The sequence below is a fragment of the Aspergillus eucalypticola genome, assembly GCF_003184535.1.
Source record: "Aspergillus eucalypticola CBS 122712 chromosome Unknown BO83scaffold_29, whole genome shotgun sequence".
In the NCBI taxonomy this organism is placed as follows: Eukaryota; Fungi; Ascomycota; class Eurotiomycetes; order Eurotiales; family Aspergillaceae; genus Aspergillus; species Aspergillus eucalypticola.
The window spans coordinates 414053-439856 of record NW_020290303.1 but is presented as its reverse complement, the minus strand read 5'-3'; the positions used below and the strand labels follow the sequence as shown (position 1 = coordinate 439856).

Here is a 25804-nt window from a genome sequence, read left to right as displayed (position 1 = left end):
AACATAGTTCCGAAAACAATCTGGCGCTAACCGCATCGAGCTACATGCGATCATGCAGACGTCATGACTAGGGCCCGCCCCCAAAGAGGAAAGTCTGGACCAGATCGGCGAGGTCTGGCGCCATCCGCTTTTTCGACCTTGTAGTTTGTACACAATACACAGTACACAGGGAATAAACTCAAATATCGTCATGCCCCGATGACGCACATGCAAGATCCGGCGTCCTGATCGAAACCGGGGTACTCCCCTCATGATGACGTTGATTCGCTGGTATCTCTTCCAGGACTGCTACCCCCCGGTTTCACTGGCTGCATTCACGTTTATCGATGGCGTAGCCATTCACTGCCAGGATAGTCGACGTCATGGAGCAACTTGAGGACCCAGAAACTTATATAAAGACTCCTCTGCACCGTCGATGAGTGTCTCTTCCATCAACAATTCAATCATCTACAAATCGCAACATCCAATCCAAAACTCAACTACATCCAACACTTTTCAAGTCCCTTTATCAACCACTCAATCAACATGTCTGACGCCGGTCGCAAGGATTTCTCCACCAGTATGTCTCCTGTTCCTGCGTTCAGGCGCGCTCACATCTTTGGCTTGCGTGATACTTACCCGCTTATGCAGAGGCTAAGGAGGAGATGACTCCTGACTCCGCCAAGTCCACCCAGGACAAGATCAAGGAGACCGTTACCGACACCGGTGATCGCGTCGCTCGCGGCTTCCAGTCCGACAACAGCAAGTCTGGCACGCAGGAGGCTTTCGACAAGACCCAGCGCACCCACGATAACACTTCCCACGGCGGTGCTTCCGGCTCCATGTCAGTATATCCCTGATCATGCGGTGGTCAATGAGAACATCTTAACTAACAGACTCTGCAGTGGCGACAAGATCAAGGACACCCTTGGTCTGGGTAACAACTAAGTGCACAACACTTCCGAATACAATCGATCGACGAGTCATGACCAATAGCGCTTTCACTGTTCTGTGATGCATGGAATCGGAGAACGATGGGTTGGCGGCTCACGGCAGATTGTCCTTTTCATGATTTTATGAGTTGACGATACCACACCTTGATAGTATCACCTCCCTAGCTCACCTCCCTAGCTCAATACTAGTTGCACATTTGATAAACAAAGTCCTACATCATTTGTAGTGTAGAATCTACTTTTCGGCAAGCTTCTCAGACATAGTGTTCTGTTGCTGGGTGAGTCGGTCAAGCTCCTGTTCTAGCTCCTTATATTGCGCCCGAGCACCAGGGATGTCGCTTGGCAGATCATGGAGCTTCTTTACCCTCTCCACTAGTGTTTCAGTGCTCTCCAGCATCCTGATCACGCTCTGCTCTTCCGCAATTACTTCTTCAAGCGTGGGTCCCTTGCTCTTATTTCTCTGTAGCGAGGCAAATCGATCGCGGTATTCGCCAGCTTTGGCGCTGAGCAATTTGGTTTCTCGTGTCCATTCCGCCGTTAGCGCTGGGAGGTTGGCTGGTGTTTCATACACCTCGCTGGTCTTGAGGTCTAAAAGTTGTTCTCGCAGCGTAGCCAGCTCTCTGCCCAAGTATTCGTGTAGTGCCTGTACTCTACTCATCTGCTGCTGCGCATCGAATTCCTCCATCGTAAGTTCAATGATCGATTGGCCCAGGTCTCTCGTACTTGTGCCCAAAGCCCCAAGTACTGCCGTTGTCTCTGCCAGGTCGTCCAGGTTTCGTCTGCCATTGTCGTCAAGATTATGTTCCACCTCATCCAGTATTTCTACCTTCTGCTTTTCCTCATTCTCCTCTCGGGCTTTGAAGCTTTCAACCGCCTGCTCGCGAGCCTGGTGGAGAACGGTGGCTTCCTCATCCGCAGTATCATTGGCAGCGGCCAGTGCTAGGAGGGTGCGCAGTGTATCTTCATTTCGCTCGAAGCTGGGAACCGGATTCGGTGCGTACTGACGACTGAGCCATGCATTGACATAAGCCCAATCTTTGGCCTGAATGGCCGCTTGGCGCGCTTTTGCGGGGGAGAGGAGGGGGCTATCCATGGCAATCGATCGTGTTGCTAGAAATTATCTGGGATATGCAAGGGTTGAATAGCCATGTAAAGGCCTAACAATCAAATGTCCCGGTATTCTCTCAATGATGCGGGTTGAGGAAAGAATTAGGTTCAAAGGTTGATTCAGGTACAGGGGACGGATCAACAACCCGGCCGGGGAAAGCGCTGCGCCGAATCCCGCCTCCGCTTCCATCCCGCGGGACACTCGCAGTGACCATCCCAGCTAGACAGCTCGACTAGGCCAACAGTCCCACGATGGCGAGCTATTTCCCTCCCAATGGAGCCATCTCCAGCCATGGCTCTACTCGAGCATCATCGCCAGCTTCCTCCCCGCTTTCACCCCCCGTACACCAGCGATCCAATGCCTTGTCCAACCGACTGACAAGTGTACTTTCGGCCTCCTATGCGGACTCGGACATTCGCGATGCGCTGGAGACACTCAGCCTCAGGGGGATACACAATACGGCAGAAGTTCGGAGACAACTACGCTTGGACGTTCAGAAGGAGGTCGTCGACAGCAATGCCGAGATTGTGCGGGATTTCGGTCTGGTTGCGGAGGTGAGATGCGCCGATGCTGAGAGATCCAATGGATGCTAACTTAGCCTGCTGCGCAGCAATTGAAACGGATAGGAAATGTGATTACCAACCTGAACCAGACTTGCGATGAGATGCGCAAACATATTGTCTCTGCCAGACAGGAAACAGCACCAGTGCTCGAGGAAGCGTCGGCCTTGATGAAACAGAAGAAAGAGGCAGAGACCAAACAGGAGTTGCTGGAAGCTTTCACCCAACATTTCATCGTCCCCGATGAGGATCTGCTGATCCTGACACATGCCGAAGAGCCTATTGATGACCATTTCTTCGAAGTCCTCGCCAGAGTCAAGCAAGTCTACCGGGACTGCGAAGCACTCCTCGGGGGTGAGAACGAGCGACTGGGTCTGGAACTCATGGAGAAGAGCTCTAGAAGCCTCAACTCCGCCTACCAGAAACTCTACAGGTGGATACAGAAGGAGTTCAGATCCCTCAACCTTGAAGATCCTCGCATCAGCAGCTCTATCAGACGTGTTCTGCGAGTGCTGGCGGAGCGGCCAAGCTTGTTCCACAGCTGCCTGGATTTCTTCGCAGAGGCGCGAGACTACGTGCTCTCTGATGCCTTCCACTATGCCCTTACCGATGCCGTCTCTGGCACGACGGGTGACACCAACGTGAAGCCAATCGAGTTCTCTGCCCACGACCCCTTGCGGTACATTGGAGACATGCTGGCCTGGGTGCATTCCACCACCGTCTCCGAACGAGAGGCACTCGAGGCCCTCTTCGTCGCCGACGGCGAAGAGCTCGCCAAAGGCATCCAAGCTGGGCTAAGCAGCGAACCCTGGTCCCGTATCGACGAAGACAAAGAAGTATCATTCGACGGCCAAAAGGCTCTCAGCGACCTAGTCAACCGAGACCTCATTGGCGTCTCCCGGGCCCTGCGCCAGCGCGTCGAGCTAGTCATCCAAGGCCACGACGACCCCGTCACCTGCTACAAGGTAGTCAACCTACTATCCTTCTACCAAACGACCTTCAGCAAACTCCTCGGCCCGCAATCCAACCTGGCCGAGCTCCTTGAAACCCTCGAAAAGTTCACCTTCAACCACTTCGAAACCCTTATGCACGACGAAGTCAACAACATCTCAACAGACCCCTCGGCCCTCACACCCCCGGCGGACCTCTCCGCACCCCAATTCCTCCAAGACGCCCTAGAAGTCCTCACCTCTCTAATGAAAACCCACGAGGCCTCCTACGGCGCCGACCCCATCCCCACCCCGGCCCCAAACCCACCTCCTCACCACCACCACCACCCCAGGACACCACCACCAGCGCCGAAAACAAATTCACCCCGGTCCTCCACTCCGCCCTGGAACCCTTCCTCGACCTCGCCAAATCCTCCGCTGCCGATCTCCCCTCCCACACCACCCAAACCATCTACCTAACCAACATCCACCTCACCGTCCGCACAACCATATCCCCCTACCCCTTCGCCAGCACCACCCACCTCTCCCAATCCAAACAGCCCTCTCAACCCTCCGCACAGACCTCCTCGAAATCCAACACCGCTACCTCCTCACCTCCTCAGGTCTCCAGACCCTCCTCGCAGCCCTGGAGCCATTCTCCCCTCAAAAGCCACCCTCAGACCAACGGCAGAAGTCGTTATCGAAACCAAACATCTCAGACATCCTCGCCCTCCCAGCCTTCCAGCCGCAGGCGCTTGTGAACATCAGTCAGCAATTGGATGACTTCCTTCCGTCTGCGTTGATGGATGCTACGGAGAACTTGAAGCGCGTGGCGAGCGCGACGTTCGTGAAGAGCGTTACGGAGGATGCGGTCGAGGCGTTTTGTAGGGACTTTGAGTTTGTTGAGGGCATGGTTATTGCGGCGGATAATGAGGCGCGTAGAGGTGTGGTGGATGGGGATGAGGGTGAGGAGGGGGAGGAGGAGGGAGAGGAGGAGAAGGGGGGTTTGAGGAGGTTGTTCCCTAGGACGACTGGGGAGATTAGGGTGTTGTTGAGTTGATTTAGCTTCTTCTTATTGTAGTGGTTAATAGGGGGTGGGTTGTGTGTTTAGGTCTGTGGATTGAATGTATATAGTGCGGATTGTGTTTGATAGCATTTGCTTCTTTAGTTATATATGTAAAGTTTGAATCGTTTATATTGTATATGCTATTTCATCTTCAGTTGATGTATGTAGTAAGTAGATGGCTAGATCTACGCCTGACGAATCATAATACCATACGGATCACGGTCCTTCTCACTAACATCTACCACACACTCTGCATCCTCAAACACCCCCTTCAGCTCCGCAGCACCACCCTCCAAACCCTCCTTCCTCTTCGCCTCCCACTCTTCCTTCACCGCACCCGCCAACTTCTCTCTCATCACCGCACGCAGATACCCACGCTCGGTATTCGAATGCGCCAGCGCAACCACAACCGACCCACGCTCCACCGCCGCCAACGCCTCATGGTGACTCAACTCGCCCGTGAAAAGCAAATCAGGGATCTTCCCGCCCGTGCCCTTCAGCAAAATACTCGATCCGGAGCCGGGGCATACACCCACAGTGCGGATCTTAATGTCCTCGACCGAGGAGGTCTGCGGAATAGCGATGGGAATACCACCGGGGTATCCGACGCCCTGGGCGATGCGGTCCACGACGGTAGTGAGAGACTGGGGCTCGTCGAAGGTGACGATGCGGCCCATGCCGGCTGAATCCATGCCTTCGGGGACTGGGGGCGGAGAGGGGATGATTGTGTTGCGGACGTGAGGGACGGGAGTCGCGGGGGATGCGGGCTGAGGGTCAGGGAAGGTGGCGTGGGTGTAGTGTGTTGAGGAGGATTTTTGGAGGGTGGGCTTTGTGCTGGTGGTTGGGGCGATGGCGCCGGTGACGATGTCGCAGAGCCAGTCGGCCATGCCGCCGGGGGTGGCGTCGATGGCTGTGTGCGGAGAGTAGACGCTGATGCCTTCTTGGGCGAGACGGAGGAGGGATGATTGTTGGGGGTCGTTGAAGGTGATGGATTTGAGGCCGCGGAAGATGATAGGGTCTGGATGTGTTAGTTGTGTTAGTCGGTGATGGTGTGTAGGTGATTGGGGGCATTGCGTACGGTAGGCTACGACTACGGAGTCGCGACGGGCAATTGCTTCGTCTGCAACTGCTTTGGTGAGGTCAATTGCTAGGAGGACGGAGTTTTTCTGTCGGCGGGTGTGGTCGAAGGGGGCTTCGAGAAGGACTGGGATGTAGAGTTAATGGGGGTATAAGACTGGTAGTAAAGGATGGGGGAGCTTACGGCCGGTGTTGTCCCAGCTCTTATCTGCCAATGACTCGGGGTAGCTGTTGCATCAGAACGAATTAGCAATTTTGGAACTCTAATTGATCAATGTAGGTGACGGAAAGCATACAGCTTCCTCATGGAGCTCACCACTGCCTGCGTAAATGGCGATGAGGTGGGGTATGAAGCAGACATTGTGGAATATAGGCGGGCGGATTGGCGACGAAGAGAGTTCATAGACAATGCTGTTGTAGTCTGGGGTATGCGGTGATCAGGAGCAGTTCCGGGATGTCAGCTGGCCAGCGCAAAGTTGAGCTAGAAAATACCCCGCGACTGTAAAAGCAGATGAAGCTTTAGAAGAAGCGATGGAAGCCGAGGAGAAGCTGGCGCCACAGCTGCCCTAGTCCAGACTGGGGCTAGTACCCACCAGCCACAACGGCAGCTGACCAATCCGTTTCTTACGGTACGGTACGGGAGGAAGGAGAAAGAGGATCAATTCCAGCATGAAGGAATTCCGTCATCCTACATCGGAAGAAGCATCACCGCGCTGCCCGCCCTTCTGACTCAAATCGCTTTTAACGACTCTCGGTCGCTTCATCTTAATATAATACCTTTAACTATTCAAGTACCTTATACTCCTTTGAATTCGCCGCCCGGCTCGCTTGATGTTCTCCCGCACCACTACCCTGTTGAGCAGAAGCTGCCGGTATCTTCTCCGCACCCCCGTCCATCACAAATCGCCGTTCTCGATTTCCGCGCGCTCCTTTGCGGCAGTCAACGCAGCCATGGCCGATACTTCGGGCGTTACGGCCGAGTCGCTGAAGACCAAATTGATCGATCAGTTGCAGGCGCAGCATGTTGAGATCGAAGACTTGTCGGGTATGAGAGCGCCTGCTGATTAATTTCATCTCCTTGAGGGAATGAATGCTACAACTATATGATTCCAAGACCAGATGTTGACGATAATGTTGTCTACAGGTGGTTGCGGACAGGCTTTCCAGGCCGTCATTGTCTCCCCCCAGTTTGAGAAGAAGACCATGCTTGCTCGCCATCGCCTGGTGAACTCGGCCCTCAAGGCCGAGATCGCTGCCATCCACGCCTGGACGCCCAAGTGCTACACTCCCGAGCAGTGGCAGGCGCTGCACCAGGGCTAACTCTGTTGTGAAGACGGAGGTTAGAGGGGTAGGGACTGGATATATCCTGGGGATTGACATGCCCTTGAGGGCATGCCGTCGGGCGTTGGGTTATTCGACATCATGGCTTTGCGCTGCCAGTTATGACTTATGCTTCGCTGGCTGTGGTTCTGAAAATAGAGTTCTATCGCAATAAATATTATGATATATTGTCATGTGAAGAGCCTAAGTATATAATCTTTTTATATGCTAATTCTCTGGGCTGGTATTAGGCCAAGACCTTCTCGGCCGCAGAGACTACATAATCCGTTAGTAACAAACAAACAATTTATATGCCGGTTTTTGGGACCATACCGTCAAGACCGATGTTGTCGGGCTCCACGAAAGCCTCCTTGACCTTGCCGTTCTCGACAAGCAGGGCGTAACGCTTGCTGCGGTTGTTTCCAAAGATGGAAGCGCTGTCGAAGGTCACATCCAGGGCCTCGGAGAACTTGCCACTGGGGTCACCCAAGAAGCGGATCTATCATGTAGCGTTAGTACACGGCACCGGGTGTTTCTCGTACAACCAGGTGATAAGATCACTTACGCCGCTCTTGCCCTCGGGGTCAAGGGAGGTAGCCCATGCCTTGGTGCTGTTGTCGGGTTAACCATGATACCCTCGATTAACGGATGACACCGTACGTGACCTGTAACTTACACGAAAGGGTCGTTGACTGCAACAACGAAGACCTGACCGGCCTCCTTCAGCTTGGGGTGGTTGATGAATCCAGGAACGTGGGTGGCAGAGCAGGCGGGGCCTAATTTCCGCCGAGGTGGAACGGTTAGCAATTTATCACCAGGGGACATATCTTTAATAACAGCGACCAGTCCTATCCTAGGCCGGGCCGACGATATCGGCACGAAGATTACATACTGAAGGCAGCAGGAACACCGACGATGACGCCCTTGCCCTTGAGCTCCTTGGCGAGGTTCACCTTGTTGCCGGGCGAGTTCTCAACCAGGACATCAAGGTCGGGGATGGCGTCTCCCTTCTGAACAAAAGCGGGTGCCGTGCTGTGGAAAAGGGCCCTCTGGGACAAGGTGCGAGGGACACCGGCGGTAAGACGACGAGCAGCAAACATGATGGCTACAGGGAGGAATGGATGATAATTTGACAAGGAATGTGTTTGGTGTGAGAGATTGAATATTCCCGTTGGGGGGTTGCCACAGGAAGTTAGATTGAGAGGTGGAAGGGAGGAAGAAGGTGGGAGCTGGATGGGAAGTTGATTATTGTTGTTCCTGAGCTGGTGGAGCTTCCTCAGCTTTCTCCAGAAATAACAAACATTAATTTAAATTGCTCCCGTTCGGGAGGTCGGAACATTAAACATTGCGATGATTTCGTCATGGTCGCTTTTCGGCTGCAGCGCCCGGACGTCGACTGGAGAACGTGGGGACTTGCTAAGGAGGAAGAGGAAGATATACTAGGACTTTCAACTATCCTTGATGGTCGAATGGGTTGATTGAAACAGCCAACTGCCCTCTGCAGATAAAAGCCACACAATAGTGCGGTTGTGAACAGAATTCCGGGACCTCTTGCTGGTTTCAAAACAATCATCCACGTGAAAAAGGGCGATAACGCCATATTTTAAGGCCCACTTATGTATGTCTACATATCATCACTTTAGATTCGCTTTCTCCCGGCATGTGGGAAGTAGTAAGTACCCAGACACAAGGCCGCGATGAAGAGGGGGTTGGACATCGAATCAATCATACCGTGCGGACATCGACTCCGGCAAGATCTCATGGACCAGTCTCGATCGCTGCCTCAGAATCTCTGACAGCCTTTGTTCCCGCCGACTGACGGACACCAACCCTGCATTGTCTGTCTCTGAACTGCAAGGGTTCGTTTGCAGCATTCAAGTGGCTTTGGACCGGGGGGGGTTTGAGTCTGGACTCTCAGCAGCACCTCCCCCATCTAGAACCTTGGCTGATAATTGATCTTATTCATGGGCTGGCTGGATGAGCGTGATAAGACGAGCATAAGAGGAGAAGACAGGAGTCGGATTAACCAGTAAATCAGTTGGGCACTTACTTACATAGTTTGTCTCGCATAATATTAATAGTACCAGCTTCCTTAGAACTAGTACATGATGTTCGGGAGGTGGCGTCTCCATGATCCATACTACTCCATAGCTCCTTGTGCTAAATTAAGAGCCCATCCGATCTCTCTATCACATCTTATGGCTCAATGAGGAAGACTGGAATTAGAATATGGCTATTTCATGGCCTGTCTCTGTTCTTTCTTTGTCATGTCGTTCTTACTTTTACACCTGATGACCTGTTAGTTAGTTGTAATCATCTCTGGATCCTCGTATCGTCGACTCACCCGCGAGAGGGGATCTGCAACTGTTGCCGAATTGAGGGACCCCCTGAGAAGGGAAGCCATCTGTAGTAGAGGAAAAGATGGCCCAGCAGAGCAAAGTCGTGCACTGAAGGCATACATACATACATACTGTATGTAAGTAATGATGCACTTGATTTGATTCTCTGGAACCCCACCTCGTACAAACCCGCTGGCTACCGCGGGGTCCGAGAGGAATGAACGAAGGCAAAAATAACAAGGATGATGGGCTGAGAGATAAACATTCAAAACGGTCATTGCTTCCGTCCACCCCTCCCTCGGTATACCACGACACGGCCGTTCGGGTTGTTGATCGCTGCACAGAATCCAAGGCCCCTCCACCTGAGGCAGCCTATCTCCATAGCTTTCCCCCCATCCTTTTCGTGCATCATTCTGCATCCATCAGGCGCACTGACAGCAGTCTTTGGACCGGTAGTTCCGCCAGAAGAAGTGGTGGATACTGATCACTCAGTCACACTTGCTTTGTTGCCTTCCTTACTTGGTGCCTTGTGCGTTTGTTTTTGGGTAATGGATATTCTCTTTCTGTCTTTTTATTATTACTTTAATTTTTTTTTTCCTAGGCCAGAACTCTTCATTTACCCATTCATTTTATCTACACTTTCTTCTCTCTCTATACCGTTTTCTCTTCGCCTTATACTTTGTATGTATGCTGGGAAAGTTAGAAAGGAGGGGAGCATAATTCTTGGTGAACGATATTGAGTTGTCAGTCCCTATTAGTTAGTTAGACCCGGGGGCTCTAAGATTTAGTTCCCAGTGTTAGGTTTTCGTTGGCTTAGCATTAAGAATTCTTCCTCTACCCCTCTTATGGATCTCCTTGCGTGAGGTCATCCCCCCCCCCCCAGAATTAGAGACAAGTGCTGCATGAGAAACAGCCTCAAGATACCCGTCAAACGGAGAATTTCAAATTGCCAGAATGCTTGGAGGAAAAGTAGATACTAGAGAAATTTGCACATCTCTCGAAAGTCAAGTAAAATTAACCGGAAGGGGTAAAGGGACGGAGAAGTGACAACCCAACGGGTGGGTTGGAAGTTGTGGCTAGTGACCACGTACTCGGGGGGAAAACCGGAAAACCCACTTGGGGCAATTGGAGATGCGTCGATAATAATCAATACTACTACTACCACTGCTACTTCATACATTTGACTACTGTAGATACTACAAGAAGAAACTTTGCTGGGCTGGGTGGACGTGAACCTGATTGCCAAATGAGAGTGAGCCATGGAAAGCAAATCACAGAACCACCTTTACCCACACGCCTGCCTTTTTCTTATCCACCCCCAACTCAGCCAGCAGCGCAGCAGCAGCAGCAGCAGCAGAAGACAGGCAGACAAGCAGACTGACTGACAAGACAAGAGAGGGGGGAAGAAGAAAAGCCCCTCGGTGTTTCTCTCTCTTTGCTACCTAACCTAACTACCGACTGTTGACTGATGATTTAGTATTTTATTATGATTGAATGTTATTTGGTTTGATTAGTATTTTCTTTTTCTCTTTTTTTTTCCCCTTCTTATTTCTTTTTTATCTTCCCCTCTTCAAGGAAAAAAGGGCAACAAGACCAAGACTGAAAATAATAAATCCCAAAAAAATATCAGGCTCCACCAAAAGGAGGGACTGGAACTAAACCCGAACGGCATTGACTAATTAATCCCCATTCCTCCTACTTCCTCACTAACACTAAGGCTCACTAAACTAAACTTGCCTACCACCACCACCACCATCTCTCGACCACGACTACTACCTTACGCTCGTCTTTTTCTTTCTTTCCCTCCATTCCTCTTCTTTTCTTTCGTCCTCTTCTTTTTCTTGTCTGATCACTATTCTATTTCTCTCTCTCTCCAGTCTCCTTCTTTTCCCTTTTCCTTTGCCACCCGACATTTAATTTGACGACTGGCTGGGTTTCTTCTTTCCCGTCCCTCCGCCCGTTTCTCGCCTTGCGACTTGTTGAGCCTGTTGCTTGTTCGATCGGTCGCGACCCATCTAGCCCACGATGGACGGTGGCCAGACCTCGACCAGCACCGCCCCCGCGGGCAACTCCAGCGATTTTGTAAGTGTCGCCCTCGTTAGCGACCGTCGTGAACCTCATGATCGCTATTATTTTGAATGCGATTATACTTCAGTTTGCTAACATGATGGTTAGGTACGAAAACTCTACAAGTGAGTTGTTCCCCTTTTACTACTTTTCCTCTGTACCTTGCCTGCGCTTCATCACTCCGGTTTCTCGTCCGCCGGGTTTTCCAACCTCAACCCCCCCCGGCCTTCGCTGTCCGGTTGTCGCTGCGCCCTATTAGAATCCAGCGATGTTCTGCAGAATCTCGACATTGATCATGCGTGCTAATCCTCATCGCAAAGGATGCTCGAAGACCCATCGTACGCGGAAATCGTGCGGTGGGGTGACGAAGGAGACAGTTTTGTGGTCTTGGAGGTATGGCGCTCTTCGCATCTCCCACCCTGTCTGCCTTCCCTGCGGTCGCAATCATCGAGGCTGACCTGGAAATATATTCAGTGCGAAAAATTCACCAAGACCATCCTTCCGAAGCACTTCAAACATAGCAACTTTGCCAGTTTCGTGCGACAGCTGAACAAGTACGACTTCCACAAAGTGAGACAGAACAACGAGGAAAACGGACAGTCACCGTACGGACAGAATGTAAGCAACCTGCGCTTCGTGGCAGTCGATGCGATAGGTTCTAACTGTACTTGCTCTTCAGGCCTGGGAGTTCAAACACCCTGAGTTCAGAGCGAACAGCAAAGAATCCCTCGATAACATTCGACGGAAGGCCCCGGCTCCGCGCAAACAGACCCAGAGCACCGAAGACTCGGTCCCGACACAACAAATAGATTTGCTGAACCAGCAAATTGTGGCTCAACAACAACAGATTCATCAATTACACGAGCGACACACACGACTCAGCGTCGATCACCAGTTGATGATGCAGGAAGTTATGAGGGTGCAGAAGACCATCCTTAACCATGAAAATGTTATCCACCAGGTGATGACTTACCTGCTCTCCGTTGATGCCCGCCAGCGGCGCGACAGCAAAGCGGCTGCTGTGCCTTTCCAAGCCCAGGGTCAAGCCGGTTCGACCCTGAGCCCTTCACAGGGCGCATCCATGGACGACGAGCCCTCGTCACCCTTGCAGCATGCCTCGAAGCTCCTGAATGATATGAACGCAGAGATTCAATTCAATCTAGGGGGCCTAGAGTCCATGGGCGAGCCACCGAAAAGTACCGCCGTGGTCCCTACACCTGCTCTGGAAACTGCTCCCCGGAATGGTGTCGCGCGGCCCTCTGCTGCTGACGCCAGTGCGAATACTGCTATGGTCTATCCCAAGATGAGCGGAGAGATCGAGCCCGTCGTCTACCCGGTGGGCGCCACCAACGGAATCGATCCTATGTACAGTGAACATGTCAACAACGTCCCGTATCCCATGCCTCCCAAACAAGAGATTGACGAATCTCGACGGCAATTCCCCGACAACCGGAAAAAGAGCGCAAATGTCGATCCCGGTTGGGTGCGCAGCCCCCATATCCTACTCGTGGAGGATGATGCGACATGCCGTCAAATTGGTGGCAAATTCCTATACTCCTTCTCGTGCCTGATTGATACCGCGGTATGTTACTGTTTTCAAAGACTCGGAAATCTCTCGACTGACATAGATTCAGTTTGACGGCCTGGAAGCGGTGAACAAGATCCAGGATGGTTCCAAATATGATCTCATTCTCATGGACATTATCATGCCCAATTTGGATGGTGTTTCTGCTTGCCACCTTATTCGCCAATTCGACAGGACCCCCATCATCGCCATGACATCTAACATTCGCAGTGACGATATCCAGCTCTACTTTCAGCATGGTATGTTCGCCACCCCCTGGGCTCCTTAGTACAGCCACTCTTGGGTCGCTATGTTAGTGACTAACAGCATCAATAGGAATGGATGACGTCCTTCCAAAGCCCTTCACAAGAAAGAGCCTTCTTGATATGCTTGAGAAACACTTGGTTCACCTGAAAACGATGCCGCCGGGCATAGAGGCTCCCCAATCGGCAGCAGCCGTTACGATGGCCGCGCAAAGCTCGGCCGCCCAGTCAGTCAAGGAGGACAGCTCTCCTGGGCAATCGCCAGCAACATCGATGACTGCTTGGCAATCACCGGGCCAATTTCCAGGCATGACTGCCGTGCCTCCTAACGTTCCGCAAGTCCAAGGCCAATATATACCCGCCGCCCCTGCTGCGGCTGCATATGCCGTAGATCAAAACGGAGTTCAGTATCCCGCACCCGCGGTGGCCCTTGCTACTACGGCGCCTGCGGCCGTCAGGCCGCAACCACCTCGACGACAGCTTTCGGAAATGTCGAGTGCCACCGAAAACCCCAATATGGCCAAACGGCCGCGCATGTACGCTCATCAAGCGCAGCCAATGGTTAACCCCATGCAAGCTGCGCGAACGGGCTAGATTGAGTGTCTTCCATCTCTCCCCTCTTTTCTCGCCCTACACTAGATGAACAATGACCTTTTCCCAATTTCCTTTGACACCCGCCTTCCGCATCTCTCACCTCACTTCCGCTACGCCTCTCCACCTTACGATTTCCGTTGTTCTTCTCGTGATGAAGTCTTAGCCGTACGATACTGTTGTCTCAGGGAGTTGTACTGCTTCTGTGTTATTTTCCCGACGTTGCTCGATATATCCCGGTGTTGGAGGCGCGTGTTATTCACTTGCATAGGTTGCGAATCATTTTGCGGCAAACTGTTGCGTTGTTTTCGTTTCTACTGGCTGGATGGCCGATGCAGTCGAAAAAAACTGGTACTCGGGGTATGGCATCCAGATACCTTGGTTTTGGCAGCAGGACCTTGGGCTGGCAGCATGTTGTGTCTATTGTACGCGTCATATGGACTTGTTATTCTTCTTGTTGGGGGCGCTTTGTAACCAGTCTCCGTTGTTACGTGGAAGGTCAATTTGCTGTGGGTCAACTAGTTAGCTAAGCATATGATGCTCAACAGCAGGGTTGTTGGGTCAGGAGGTAGGAATCTATAGAGCCAAATTCAAAATCTATTATTAACTCCCATCATTTCCAACCACATAGATACTATTTAACGTTCAGCATATCCAGGTCTAGTAACGGAGTGCAAAAAGGGAATATGACGTTGCAGGCGCCCACCACTTTTTCCACCCAGCAGTTGAGCGGAGGGGAGCATCATCACCACCCTCGTCATCATACGACCCAGCGAACCGATCTGCCCACCCGAACCCTCCAAGCAGGCTGCACTTCCGATCTGGTGTTCATCAGCTTTATCCACGATAGATAAGGTTCTAGACCGTCGGTCCCTGAACAAGGGATATTCCTTCGAGTCCATGAGGGCCCAGGCCTTCGATGGTGTTCTGGACTCTGAAACCCCCGGCACTCGCTGAGCCACTGTGGCTGTACCCCTTCTGCAACGGGTATTAATCACGTGAATTATCACGTGAAATATGCATCACGTGCAGTGTGACCAGGGGGAGAGCAGCCGAGGTGAGGTGGGGGTGTTTGTGAGTAGGAGTAGGAGACAAACAAGACAAACGGGCCGCCAGGTGGGATGAAGAAGAAAGCGTGACTCTGACTACCTCCGCCCGACGGCGCCGGGCTTGGCGGAGATTTTGCGAGTTGAACGCGCCCTGGGCGAACTTATCTCATTGTTGCTGTCGGATTGTGCCGATTGTTCTAGGTGACTTTTTTGCGCCTGCCATAATTTTCCCACAATACCCTGTTACTGCTATTTCCTTATTTCTTGGACCTACGCCGTATCTGAGTCCCTTTGTGATTTGAGGTGGGGGAATTTCGAGAAATTACTCATCGGTCGATCTACATACCGTTCCTGATGTAAGTGCGCAATCGTGTGCCCTCAGCGCTCTTTGATGGAGGAGATGGACCTGGATTGTTCTGACTTGCTGACGCTTTTGGTGTATAGATGGGCCCGAAACAAAAAGGTGGTGCGGCGAAGAGGGGAAATGCCACGGAGGAGGTAGAGGAGACATTGCAGGCTGTTGTATGTTATTTTCATATCGCAGAGGGGAGGTTGATGGTTTGCGGTCCTGGACTAATGGCGCCGTGTGGCTTTAGGTGCTTGCAGATACTTTTGAGACGAGGTTCGAGCCGTTCACACTTGAGAAGCCTAGGGTATGTGTGGTTGTGCTGCTGCATTGACTGTATGCATCGATGGTGGGGGACTCTGAAGGCTGACGCAGAGTGATTGATCTAGTGTCTCTTGCCGCTTGCGAACACTCCCTTGATTGAATATACGCTCGAGTTCCTTGCCAATGCCGGTGTGGAGGATGTCTTCCTGTACGGCGGAGCGCACTCCGATCAGCTGGAGAAATACATCAAGTACGTGCGGGCTTATACAGGATATGCTGGAGATATGTTATTGTGGTTGCCGGGCTGACAAGGAGGATTTGCACAGTGCATCCAAATGGAGAGCGCCGTCGTCGCCTTTCAAGCAGCTGACTTTCCTCAAGTCGACGTCGACGTCGGTTGGAGATGTCATGCGTGATCTTGATGGCAAGCATCTCATCACGGGCGACTTCATCGTTGTCAGCGGTGATGTTATCAGCAACCTGCCTATCGAAGGCGCGCTAACCAAGCACCGTGCTCGCCGTGAAGCGGACAAGAACGCCATCATGACCATGATCTTGAGAGAGGCTGGCCGGAACCACAGAACTAAGTCCTCGTCTGTGTCCCCTGTTTTCGTTATCGACCCAACCAAGGACCGTTGCCTACACTACGAGGAGATCGACCATCATTCCCCCGAGTCTTCTCGCCTGAACATCGACGCGGAACTCATTACGACACACCAGGAGATTGACCTGCGCCAGGATCTGATTGATTGTAACATCGATATCTGCACACCCGATGTGCTGAGTCTTTGGTCCGACAGTTTCGATTACCAGACGCCCCGCAAGCAGTTCTTGTACGGTGTGCTGAAGGACTACGAGTTGAACGGAAAGACAATCCACACACACATTGTGAAGGACCACTACGCTGCCCGGGTCCGGAATCTGAAGGCGTACGACGCTGTCAGCAAGGATGTCATTTCGCGGTGGGCGTACCCTCTGTGCCCCGACACCAACCTGCTTCGCGGCCACAACTACGAGCTTCGGAAGGGAAGCCTGTACCAAGAGCAGGGTGTAACTCTGGCCCGCTCGTGCGTGATCGGTCGGCGCACGGTCATCGGCCAGGGCACCAGCATTGGAGACAAGACGACGGTCAAGAACACTGTTCTCGGACGCGACTGCAAGATCGGCAAGAACGTCACGCTGGATGGTGCTTATATCTGGGATGGCGCTGTCATCGGCGATGGAACGACTGTCAACCAAGCCATTGTTGCTGACCGGGCAGTGGTGGGCAAGAACTGCACCATTGAGCCTGGCTCTCTGATTTCATTTGGTGTCGAGATCGCCGATGGTGTCAAGGTTAGCGATGGAAGACGCATAACGACAGCCTACCGGGAGGAGGACGATGAGGTGCCGGCCAGTGAGCCCGAGGTTGTTGGAGAAGGCGGCAAGGGATATGAGTACGTTCCTTATGATGACGATGAGGACGAAGATGAGACGGCCAGCAATGCTTCGTCTGGTTTGAGTAAGGGCATTCTGCTGCTCCATTTTTCTTGTTTTTGAATCTGATTGGCTAACATTACTTTCGCAGTTTACAATATGGCGAACCTGTCTCTCTCTACAGAGTCTATCTCGACGCTTTCCTCCGAGATCTCAGAATTCGGCCGGTCTCGCTCGGGTAGTTTCAGTACTACAATGTCCGACGACGAGGACCAGGACCACTTTGTCCACGATGCCGCGGCGAGTGTATACGACAGCTTGCGGGATGGCGTCACATCCGACGTGGTACAACTGGAGCTGGTCAGTCTGCGTATGACGGCGAATGCTTCCGACCACCAGGTCCGACGAGCCGTGGTCTCGGCGTTCATGAAGCGCATCCAGCAATTGATGGACGGCGGCAAGGGAGCGAGCGAGGCCATCCGGGAGATCTTTGGCAAGTACAAGGAGATTGTGGAGCGGTCATTGTTCGATCGCGACAGCGACGAGAAGCCCGATCAAGTGGACTTGCTGGTCCTCCTGCAGCAGGACCTGGCGCACCGCAGCCGTGGTGACACGGTCATGCTGTTCACGGCCAAGGAGCTGTACGACCTGGAGATCGTGGAGGAAGAAGCTTATGAGCAGTGGTGGTCCGATGAGCGGTCGAGCAGCACGGAGGAAATGCGGCAAGTGCGCAGCCAGTCGCAGCAGTTTGTGGACTGGTTGGCCAATGCGGAAGAAGAGGAGAGCAGCGAGGAGGAAGAGAGTGATGAAGATGATGAGTAGATGATATAGACCATAGCCTAGAACACTAGCAGGATTGTCCAAAAATTCAATGACAAAAACATTACTCCATTCACACTAATGCAGCATACCCATACCCAGCATGAATGGAGCTGCAGCTGATGAAGCGTTGAATTGTTGCTTGTGCTTTCAGTGCCTGTATTGGCTGCCTAATATCACAGGTATCAACCAGGCAGTCACGGGTATCGCCCAAAGAAGCAAGTTAGATAATTAGATTGCCTGAATCAGTGACGATGGAATTATTTGTTGGCGATCGCCTGGTTCTTGCCTTGCTTCAGCCAGCACCATTCCAATAATAACTTCGAATTTGTTCTGTTTGTTGCTTCTACATACGACTTGGATCCTCCCAGGTGGATAAACGACAGTGCACACATCATCTTCACTATTGTCATCATAGCACCCCTGTGATTATTGCTCACTACTTGACTCGGTAGTCGGTTAGTTACTTGTCACATTGACTAAGAGTCGTGAGGGGAGGGGGGGAAGAAGACCAGCTGTTGTCTTCCCAAGGTACTACCGTACTAGTCTATCTATCTATTCTTACTCCGCACTTCTGGGAACTTCTCTTCGATGTGCACGGCTCTATCTGCCTTTACCTGTTCCTCGAACTGTCTCCCCACAGTTTGGCTCTTTTGGTGGAGTTCATCCCCCTCTACTTAGAACTTGGGCCTCCTGCTGCAGTTTGACCCTGCCAAGTCCCTAACATTGGAGCCGCGATCGAGCATAATAAAGGGATACATCATTCCCTTTTTTTTCCTTTTTTTTCTTCGTCCAGGATAAATCCTCGAAATAGGGGGATCCCACTACTGAGAAGATATTTTCGGATCGGAATCCACCTTTTTTATTGTTTTTCTTTCTTTCTGATATTCCCCTTTTAATCGAATTCACTGTTGCAGTTCTATCGAATCCAGAAAAGAACGGACCCCACACCAGAATCCCTCCCGTGACGTCCGCCCGGTTGTTAGTGACACAACCCGCCCCTCCCTTTTGCCCAAGCAGTTGATTGAACATCATTAAGCTCTCCACGCAACGATCGGCTGAGGGCTAGTGCTGCCCTGTTCCCCTCGTTCCTACTACCACTACCCTGTTTTCTTTTTCCTTATTGTCATCAGGGTATTTCCGTATTCCCCCTTTTTTCCCATCAAAGTTCCTGCTATTTCCGGTAGGCTGCGGGCTGTGTGTTGTCTCGAGAAAAAAGAGGTCTCGACATCCCATCTCGAGGCCTACCTTTTTTTCGCGTCAGCACATAATACCGGCTTGCCACGGGCAGAAACGCTTTCACCACGCCTCCCCTCACGAGAAAGAGGAAGGCGGCCGCGGCGACGCTTGTAGATAACGAACCCAAAACAGCCGCCACCAAGGCTTCCGTCGCCCTTTCGCCTGCCGCCACCGCAACCTCCTCTTCGGGCCAATCCTCCCGCAAAAAGCAGAAGCCCGCGGTCCAGGACCCTGACTCTGATTATACCCTAGCGACTCCTGGTAGCTTTTCGGTTCCCGTGCGATCGAAGGAGGAGGAGGATATTGATACTCCGGCGTCTACCAGCATGGAGTCGGATGAGGACTTTATGAGTGTCGGGTCGAGCCCGGATGATTTCCTGGATACCCAAGGAAGTGATGTCGAGAGTCTTGGGGAAGGTTAGTGATCAGGTTGACTACATATTCTTGGTTATATGGTCATGCTGACGATATCCTTCTTGCTTACTGTACAGACTTCGGTGACGATTTCGACGGCGGGTTCTCTAAAGATAAGGATATCATCGCGACGAAACGAAAGCCTTATGAGGTTGAGTTTACTGTTTTGAGCCCGGAGGACATCGATCGTGAACAGAACCTGCAGATTAACGAGGTCTCCTCGATCCTTGGGCTGCCCCCAGAGTCGTCGGCTATTCTGCTGCGCTATGGACGATGGAATCGGGAGAAGTTGATCGAGTCATACATGGACCATCCCGAGAAGACGTTGGAGGAGGCAGGCCTCGGCACCAACTTTGATGGAACGCCAAAGACTGAAGTGATACCAGGGTTCGTGTGCGACATCTGCTGCGAGGACGGGGACGACCTTGAGACATATGCCATGCGTTGCGGGCACCGCTTCTGTGTGGATTGCTATCGTCATTATCTGAGACAGAAGATTCGGGAGGAGGGTGAAGCAGCGAGGATAGAATGCCCGAGTGATAGCTGCAATATGATCGTGGACTCGAAGTCATTAGGTCTTCTGGTGACAAACGATCTTAAGGAGAGGTGAGAATCGCAGCATGTCCTTTACTCGCCCTGTTACTGACGCTTTTCAGATACCACGCGCTTCTTACACGAACATACGTCGATGATAAAGACAACCTCAAATGGTGCCCGGCGCCTAACTGTGAATACGCGGTTGACTGCCCTATAAAGCAGCGTGATCTCCGTCGTGTCGTACCCACTGTACAGTGCGACTGTAGGCACTATTTCTGCTTTGGGTGCACACTAAATGACCACCAGCCAGCACCCTGCACGCTGGTGAAAATGTGGCTCAAGAAATGCGAGGATGATTCCGAGACGGCGAACTGGATCTCTGCCAACACCAAGGAGTGTCCCAGATGCCACTCAACGATCGAAAAGAACGGTGGATGCAACCACATGACGTGTCGCAAGTGCAAGCACGAATTCTGTTGGATGTGCATGGGACTGTGGTCTGAACACGGCACTAGCTGGTATAACTGCAACCGCTACGAGGAGAAATCTGGATCAGATGCCCGAAGTGCGCAGGCGCGATCCCGGGCGTCGCTGGAGCGATATCTCCACTACTACAACCGCTATGCCAACCATGAACAGTCCGCCAAGCTGGACAAAGATTTGTATCTTAAGACGGAGAAGAAGATGACGAGCCTGCAGTCGCAGTCTGGACTCTCATGGATCGAGGTGCAGTTCCTCGATACCGCATCGCAGGCACTACAGCAATGTCGCCAGACGCTGAAGTGGACATATGCCTTTGCCTACTACCTCGCCCGCAACAATTTGACGGAGATCTTCGAGGATAACCAGAAGGATCTGGAAATGGCGGTGGAAAGCCTGAGTGAGATGTTCGAAAAGCCCGTACCGGAGCTGGCGAACTTGAAGGTCGACATCTTGGACAAGACGGCGTACTGTAACAAGCGCCGGGTGATCCTCCTCAGCGATACTGCAGAGAACTTGAAAAACGGTATGTCCCTTGTGAATTCACGAGACGTTTCTGTATACTGACATGTAATTCCCAGGGGAATGGTCCTTCAACGTGGAATGGTAGACTACAGTATATAGAATGATCGAACTTACATCCTGTTGAGGCGCCACCCTCCCCCACTACTTCCTCAGCCGGTGGACGAGCTTCACGACGTGCATGACGACAGCGCATATGGTTTCTATCTATCTAAACAACTCTCTCTCTCACTCACTCCGGCGTCCCTGATGTTTTCCTGGATGGTTCGTTATTCGTATGTATCAACTACTTCTGGGCGATTTCTGTGCTGTACTTGTCATATATTTCTTCTTCCACATTATTCTTCGAAACATATTAGTCATGGGACTAGTACTACCTGAGGTTGACATTTCCACATTCAACGCCATGAAGTGGGGTGGGATGTATTTGAGAGGCATGCACATGACGTGAACAGACTGAGTCGGGTGGGTAGGTGTCTAAAATTGACAAGTTGTGGGAGACTGTATGAAGAAATAATGTCCGAGTAGGTAGATGCCTTATACGGAGGATTACAGTTAACAACTATTACAACTGCAAGGTATCTATGCTTATGCACCAGCTAGTCTGACTAGCCATAGAATGGAAATCTCGGTACTGGTGGAGAAAATGAAGAACTGCGAAAATTGTACACCGAATCAACCTCCTACACTGATTGATCCCACGTAGCAAGTCAATCAGTCAGCGATGATCCGCTAGATACTAGTTTACTAGCCAGTTACCTTAACTTATCTAGTAAGTAGTAGTAGTAGTGTCAAACGCCAAGAGCCAAATCCCCAACAGCCAACGGTGCCAACTAGATGTCCTCTACTATTTTAGCCTTGCTTTGCATTACAGTATCCCCGAGCCTGGCATACTCCGTATACTTTCCTATTGAAAAGAGTAAATTAGATGAAAAAGAGAGGAATATCCATAATAGGAACTTAACCCCGAGCCAGCAACCCCAAAAAACACCCGTGGCAAAGAAAATTAATAGAGGAAAAACTTATTCTAGAACATATCCAAAAGTAGTGGAAAGTGTTAATCAATCAGATAAGCCAAATCCGCTCGCTGGCTGGCCCACCCCAAGAGGAAAGGAAGGAAGAAAAAAAAAGAAAAAAAAAAAAAAAGAAAAAGAGATCATCTGCACAGGCTGGCATGCGGCGCCGCGGTGTGCCGTGCCGAAGTTTTTGACTGACTGATTGATTGATTCCTCCGTGCTTCGGCGGTTTGCTTTAGTTACTACGTACTTACTTTCTTAGTTTAGTGTTTCCATGATCCCCCCATCTACTTAATGTCGGAGTAATACATAGTCTGTTCGCTTCGTGCCGGGGAAAGGTTTTTTTGTTTTCCAGGTAATTAGATTAAGTAATTGGAATGAAGTGAAATAAATATTTAATTGGATTTTTATTATCTTTTTATGCTGGGAGGATGGATGCCTCGGATCGGGGCGAAAAAAATATTCATTATTCATTATTCAAGAGTACGGAGTAGTCGGTTGGGTTCCATAAGGAGATGGGGCTCCGTCATCGGATCTGTCGTAGTTAGTTTTGCCTAGGTACTTTGGAGGTTCGTTAGTAAGGTAGGTTGTCTAAAGGCAGTCTAGGTCGGGGATGCTGATTCAGCAGGTAGATAGTCAGTCTGTGTGTGTGTGTGCGTGTGTGTGTCTGTCTGTGTGCAAGGCAGGTGGGAAAAAAAAAAGTAAAGATGGAAATTCTTTAGTATTTCCGAGGAACACCTTTAGTAGGTAAGTTAGATAATAATGAGGTTTAGTTTATCATGCGGAGGATAGGCATAGTGGGTGGAAATTGGAATAAGGATAAATTGGGGAGAAGCGGGCTAGAAAACACAAGGAATCAGGATGGAAGGAAGGGAAGGGAGGCAAGGCTGGATTTTATCAATCTCTCCATCTAATTAATATTTTTTACCGAAGGGACGAACCTGTGAAATTTCTCCCTCAATCAATCTGTTTACCTATGACTGTCTTACCTACTATCTATCTACTACTTACTTGGGAGTAGTTTAGTTATGAGAAAGCTGAATTAAGTTAACTAACTAACAAATAAATTACTGCTGCTCCGGGCGGGACTGTCGTGCATACTGACTGATACATACTCAATACCTCTTCAACAGCTGCATCCACGCGGGGATTCGGCCCGGTGAAACAGGCTGAAACCACCTCCAAACGGTATTAATGACCCGGGACTTGCTTTGCTCCTTTAGTTCACCTTCAGCAGCAAGAAATTCCCGACTGTCCAGAAAGATTATTATTTCCTATCTTTCGCCAGTCCGTCCTCTGCTCTCCTCCTCTCACCTTTCTCCTCTACTCCCCTCCCTCTGAGGCATTGAATAACTTCTTCCTCCCCGTCTTGTAATCGGGCTGATTCTACCTTCTCTCCTCGCCTCCCCTCCGTCTCGCTCCCTCCCCTTCCGCCCGATATTCTTCCTCTCGGAGTCCGGCTTCCTCTCCGCTCCGCAAGTCCGTTTTTCTGCGTCGGCATTTCCATCCTCGACCAAGTACCTCCACACTCCCAAGCTCGACCATTCCCCCCCGAGCTGTCTGATATTCGATTCTTCTTCTGAAGAATATAAAATCGCCTCTTTCTCTAGCGACAGCAGCTGTGATACCAAACCAATCAAGCTCCATGGCGTCTCCCGAGCAGATTCCCGGGCAGGAATACGAGTATGTCGACCGTGTTATTTTCTCCTTCGTATTAGTGGCGATTTCGCTTGTTCGCGCAAGGCTATCTGCAGGGACTATCTCGTCAGCAGATATACCCTGCGATTGACTGCGCTGTCCGATTTTATTGCATTTTCCGGAGCGTTATCTGGCAACGATCTGCTTTCGGTATTGGAATCCGCAGCTAACGCTCCAATCTGATAATAGCTATGAAGCCCTCCCCTCGAACTACGGCTTAGGCCGGAATATGCTGGCTGGCGCTTTTGCAGGAATAGCAGTATGTGGAAAGACCCGTGGTGAACTGGTGACTGGGTTTCGGTGGTTGTGCTAATGGGTGCTTGGTTGTTCTAGGAACACTCTGTTATGTATCCGGTCGACTTGCTGAAGGTACGTTGATGATTGTAGGGGAAGTTTGAGATGGGTTGGAGGTGCTGGAGATTGATCGCTTCATCTCTTCTGTTGGACTTTGCGGGTGCGGTGGGCTAATGGTGGGGTTCGTACAGACACGCATGCAAATCCTGCATCCCTCGAACGGCGGGCTCTACACAGGCTTGACTAATGCGGTTTCGACCATCTACCGGATTGAAGGCTGGAGGACGCTATGGAAGGGCGTCTCGAGTGTTATCGTTGGTGCTGGTGAGTGCGACAATTTCGGGCGCGCCGTTGTGGGTGCTATCGCGGCGGAGGTTGACTGGGTGAATTTCTAGGTCCGGCTCATGCCGTTTACTTTGGTACATACGAGGTGGTTAAGGAGATGGCCGGTGGAAACGTGGACGATGGACACCACCCGGTAGCAGCTGGTAGGTTTTGGTGTTTCGCTTGGAGGTGCGATGATTTTGGTGCAATTGCTGACGATGCCAAGCGCTGAGCGGTGCGTCCGCAACCATTGCTAGCGACGCCTTGATGAACCCCTTCGATGGTGAGTACTGCGCCATTTGCGCTCCATCCTTCTTAGTCTGTTTTTGGGGTGTTGGCTAACTGAAGCAGTCATCAAGCAACGCATGCAGGTCCATGGCTCGGTACACAAGAGTATCCTTCAATGCGCCCGCTCCGTCTACAAGGCGGAGGGTCTCCAGGCGTTCTACGTATCCTATCCCACTACGCTTTGCATGACGGTGCCTTTCACCGCCACTCAGTTTGTCGCCTACGAGTCCATCTCCAAGGTCATGAACCCGTCGCAGGATTACGACCCGTTCACGCACTGCATGGCGGGAGGTCTGGCGGGTGCATTCGCCGCCGGTATCACCACCCCGCTTGACGTTGTGAAGACGCTGCTGCAGACCCGAGGGCTGGCCCAGAACGAGGAGATTCGGTCGGCCAAGGGTCTGTTCAACGCTGCGGCCATTATCAAGCGGCAGTTTGGCTGGAAGGGATTCCTGCGTGGCGCTGGCCCCCGCATTATCTCTACCATGCCCAGCACTGCCATTTGCTGGTGAGTTTCCTTGCAACTTCCGACGGTCCCATTCCAAAATTACCCTCGACGCTTGCGCATTGAAAACGGTTGCTGACGCAATTCTACAGGACCTCGTATGAGATGGCCAAGGCCTACTTCAAGGGCCAGGTGGACAGCTAGATGCAAGCACGGCTTTAGCTAACGACCCGATCGCATGAATCCGACACAATCCAGCTCAGCGACCCTTTTTGACCTCTGGTTCCGACCTGACTCGTCCGCGGACCCAAGAAAAAAAAAGACCCATTCCCCAAGAAACCATTAGTCACATGAATAGGAAGAAAGCCCGACCAAAAACAAAACAGAAAAAAGAAAAGAAACGAAACGAAAGAGAAAAGATAGTCTTGTTGAACAAGCAGTCAAAAACAGAACAAAACAAAATCTTCGTCCTTTGCGAGCATCACGTGCGCAGGACGGACCCGATCGAGCGCTGCAGGCTGAAATGAGCTCAACTGAGCTACGGGCGGGTTGAAGCTTTCTGCAGCTATCATCCCCTTCTCCTTGACCTCCTCTTCCTTTCTCCCTTCCTCTTCTTTTTCCGTCTGCTCTTGTTCTCGTTCGTCGGGGGGATTGCGCCAACCGCCGAGGCTCTCGGACTTAATTAACGCAAGCCCGGGCGATCACGAAATAGAGAACGGACCAGGAAAGGAGGAGGGATCCTTGACCGACTCCGAATGGGGAACCTTAACCTTCTGACGTGTATTTATCTGTTATGAACAGGGTGCTGATGGCTGGGCTTGATGGACGATGAATTCA

The 25804-nt window shown here is 51.4% G+C and overlaps 11 protein-coding genes across 11 annotated transcripts; 8 read left to right on the top strand and 3 right to left on the bottom strand.

Annotated features, from left to right (window-relative positions):
* Nucleotides 1-154: 154 nt before the first annotated feature.
* BO83DRAFT_381771 (heat shock 9/12 family protein) lies at nt 155-1016 on the top strand. Its single transcript, XM_025532071.1, has 3 exons — nt 155-559; nt 631-823; nt 885-1016. The coding sequence occupies exons 1-3, from the start codon at nt 526-528 to the stop codon at nt 925-927; spliced, it is 270 nt and encodes an 89-aa protein (XP_025384267.1). The 5' UTR covers nt 155-525; the 3' UTR covers nt 928-1016.
* BO83DRAFT_128118 (uncharacterized protein) lies at nt 903-2138 on the bottom strand. The gene has a single exon (XM_025526079.1). It carries the CDS (start codon nt 2023-2025, stop codon nt 1168-1170), a length of 858 nt encoding a protein of 285 aa, XP_025384266.1. The 5' UTR covers nt 2026-2138; the 3' UTR covers nt 903-1167.
* Nucleotides 2139-2278: 140 nt separating this feature from the next.
* cog6 (Golgi transport complex subunit COG6) lies at nt 2279-4589 on the top strand (the record flags this gene model as incomplete). The annotated part of the gene is made up of 4 exons (XM_025536271.1): nt 2279-2594; nt 2651-3781; nt 3883-4152; nt 4221-4589. Exons 1-4 carry the CDS (start codon nt 2292-2294, stop codon nt 4587-4589), a joined length of 2073 nt encoding a protein of 690 aa, XP_025384265.1. The 5' UTR covers nt 2279-2291.
* Nucleotides 4590-4723: 134 nt separating this feature from the next.
* On the bottom strand, nt 4724-6165 carry BO83DRAFT_368791 (NGG1p interacting factor 3). The gene is made up of 4 exons (XM_025529837.1): nt 5969-6165; nt 5857-5900; nt 5674-5799; nt 4724-5613 (listed from the first exon to the last, which is right to left on the bottom strand). The coding sequence occupies exons 1-4, from the start codon at nt 6073-6075 to the stop codon at nt 4781-4783; spliced, it is 1110 nt and encodes a 369-aa protein (XP_025384264.1). The 5' UTR covers nt 6076-6165; the 3' UTR covers nt 4724-4780.
* Nucleotides 6166-6371: 206 nt separating this feature from the next.
* BO83DRAFT_381769 (bola domain protein) lies at nt 6372-7169 on the top strand. Its single transcript, XM_025532070.1, has 2 exons — nt 6372-6717; nt 6817-7169. Exons 1-2 carry the CDS (start codon nt 6504-6506, stop codon nt 6990-6992), a joined length of 390 nt encoding a protein of 129 aa, XP_025384263.1. The 5' UTR covers nt 6372-6503; the 3' UTR covers nt 6993-7169.
* Nucleotides 7154-8486, bottom strand: BO83DRAFT_381768 (peroxiredoxin family protein). Its single transcript, XM_025532069.1, has 5 exons — nt 7885-8486; nt 7669-7768; nt 7558-7603; nt 7326-7491; nt 7154-7268 (listed from the first exon to the last, which is right to left on the bottom strand). The coding sequence occupies exons 1-5, from the start codon at nt 8090-8092 to the stop codon at nt 7240-7242; spliced, it is 549 nt and encodes a 182-aa protein (XP_025384262.1). The 5' UTR covers nt 8093-8486; the 3' UTR covers nt 7154-7239.
* A 2822-nt stretch (nt 8487-11308) lies between these two features.
* On the top strand, nt 11309-13980 carry skn7 (putative stress response transcription factor SrrA/Skn7). The gene is made up of 6 exons (XM_025526076.1): nt 11309-11413; nt 11507-11791; nt 11873-12016; nt 12078-12980; nt 13033-13222; nt 13299-13980. The coding sequence occupies exons 2-6, from the start codon at nt 11720-11722 to the stop codon at nt 13817-13819; spliced, it is 1830 nt and encodes a 609-aa protein (XP_025384261.1). The 5' UTR covers nt 11309-11413; nt 11507-11719; the 3' UTR covers nt 13820-13980.
* A 1329-nt stretch (nt 13981-15309) lies between these two features.
* On the top strand, nt 15310-17713 carry BO83DRAFT_321797 (translation initiation factor eIF2B catalytic subunit epsilon; the record flags this gene model as incomplete). The annotated part of the gene is made up of 5 exons (XM_025527867.1): nt 15310-15387; nt 15462-15518; nt 15601-15725; nt 15802-16976; nt 17043-17713. 5 exons carry the CDS (start codon nt 15310-15312, stop codon nt 17711-17713), a joined length of 2106 nt encoding a protein of 701 aa, XP_025384260.1.
* Nucleotides 17714-18987: 1274 nt separating this feature from the next.
* On the top strand, nt 18988-21085 carry BO83DRAFT_453818 (RING finger protein; the record flags this gene model as incomplete). Its single annotated transcript, XM_025536925.1, has 4 exons — nt 18988-19366; nt 19441-19969; nt 20020-20906; nt 20962-21085. Coding segments are annotated over 4 exons (1824 nt in total), but the record flags the coding sequence as incomplete, so codon positions are not given.
* Nucleotides 21064-21410, top strand: BO83DRAFT_127995 (uncharacterized protein). The gene has a single exon (XM_025526077.1). The coding sequence runs from the start codon at nt 21180-21182 to the stop codon at nt 21351-21353; it is 174 nt and encodes a 57-aa protein (XP_025384258.1). The 5' UTR covers nt 21064-21179; the 3' UTR covers nt 21354-21410.
* Nucleotides 21411-23563: 2153 nt separating this feature from the next.
* On the top strand, nt 23564-25171 carry mrsA (putative mitochondrial carrier protein; the record flags this gene model as incomplete). Its single annotated transcript, XM_025532942.1, has 8 exons — nt 23564-23601; nt 23806-23875; nt 23950-23985; nt 24102-24234; nt 24306-24398; nt 24461-24517; nt 24586-25030; nt 25120-25171. 8 exons carry the CDS (start codon nt 23564-23566, stop codon nt 25169-25171), a joined length of 924 nt encoding a protein of 307 aa, XP_025384257.1.
* Between the last annotated feature and the right edge of the window lie 633 nt (nt 25172-25804).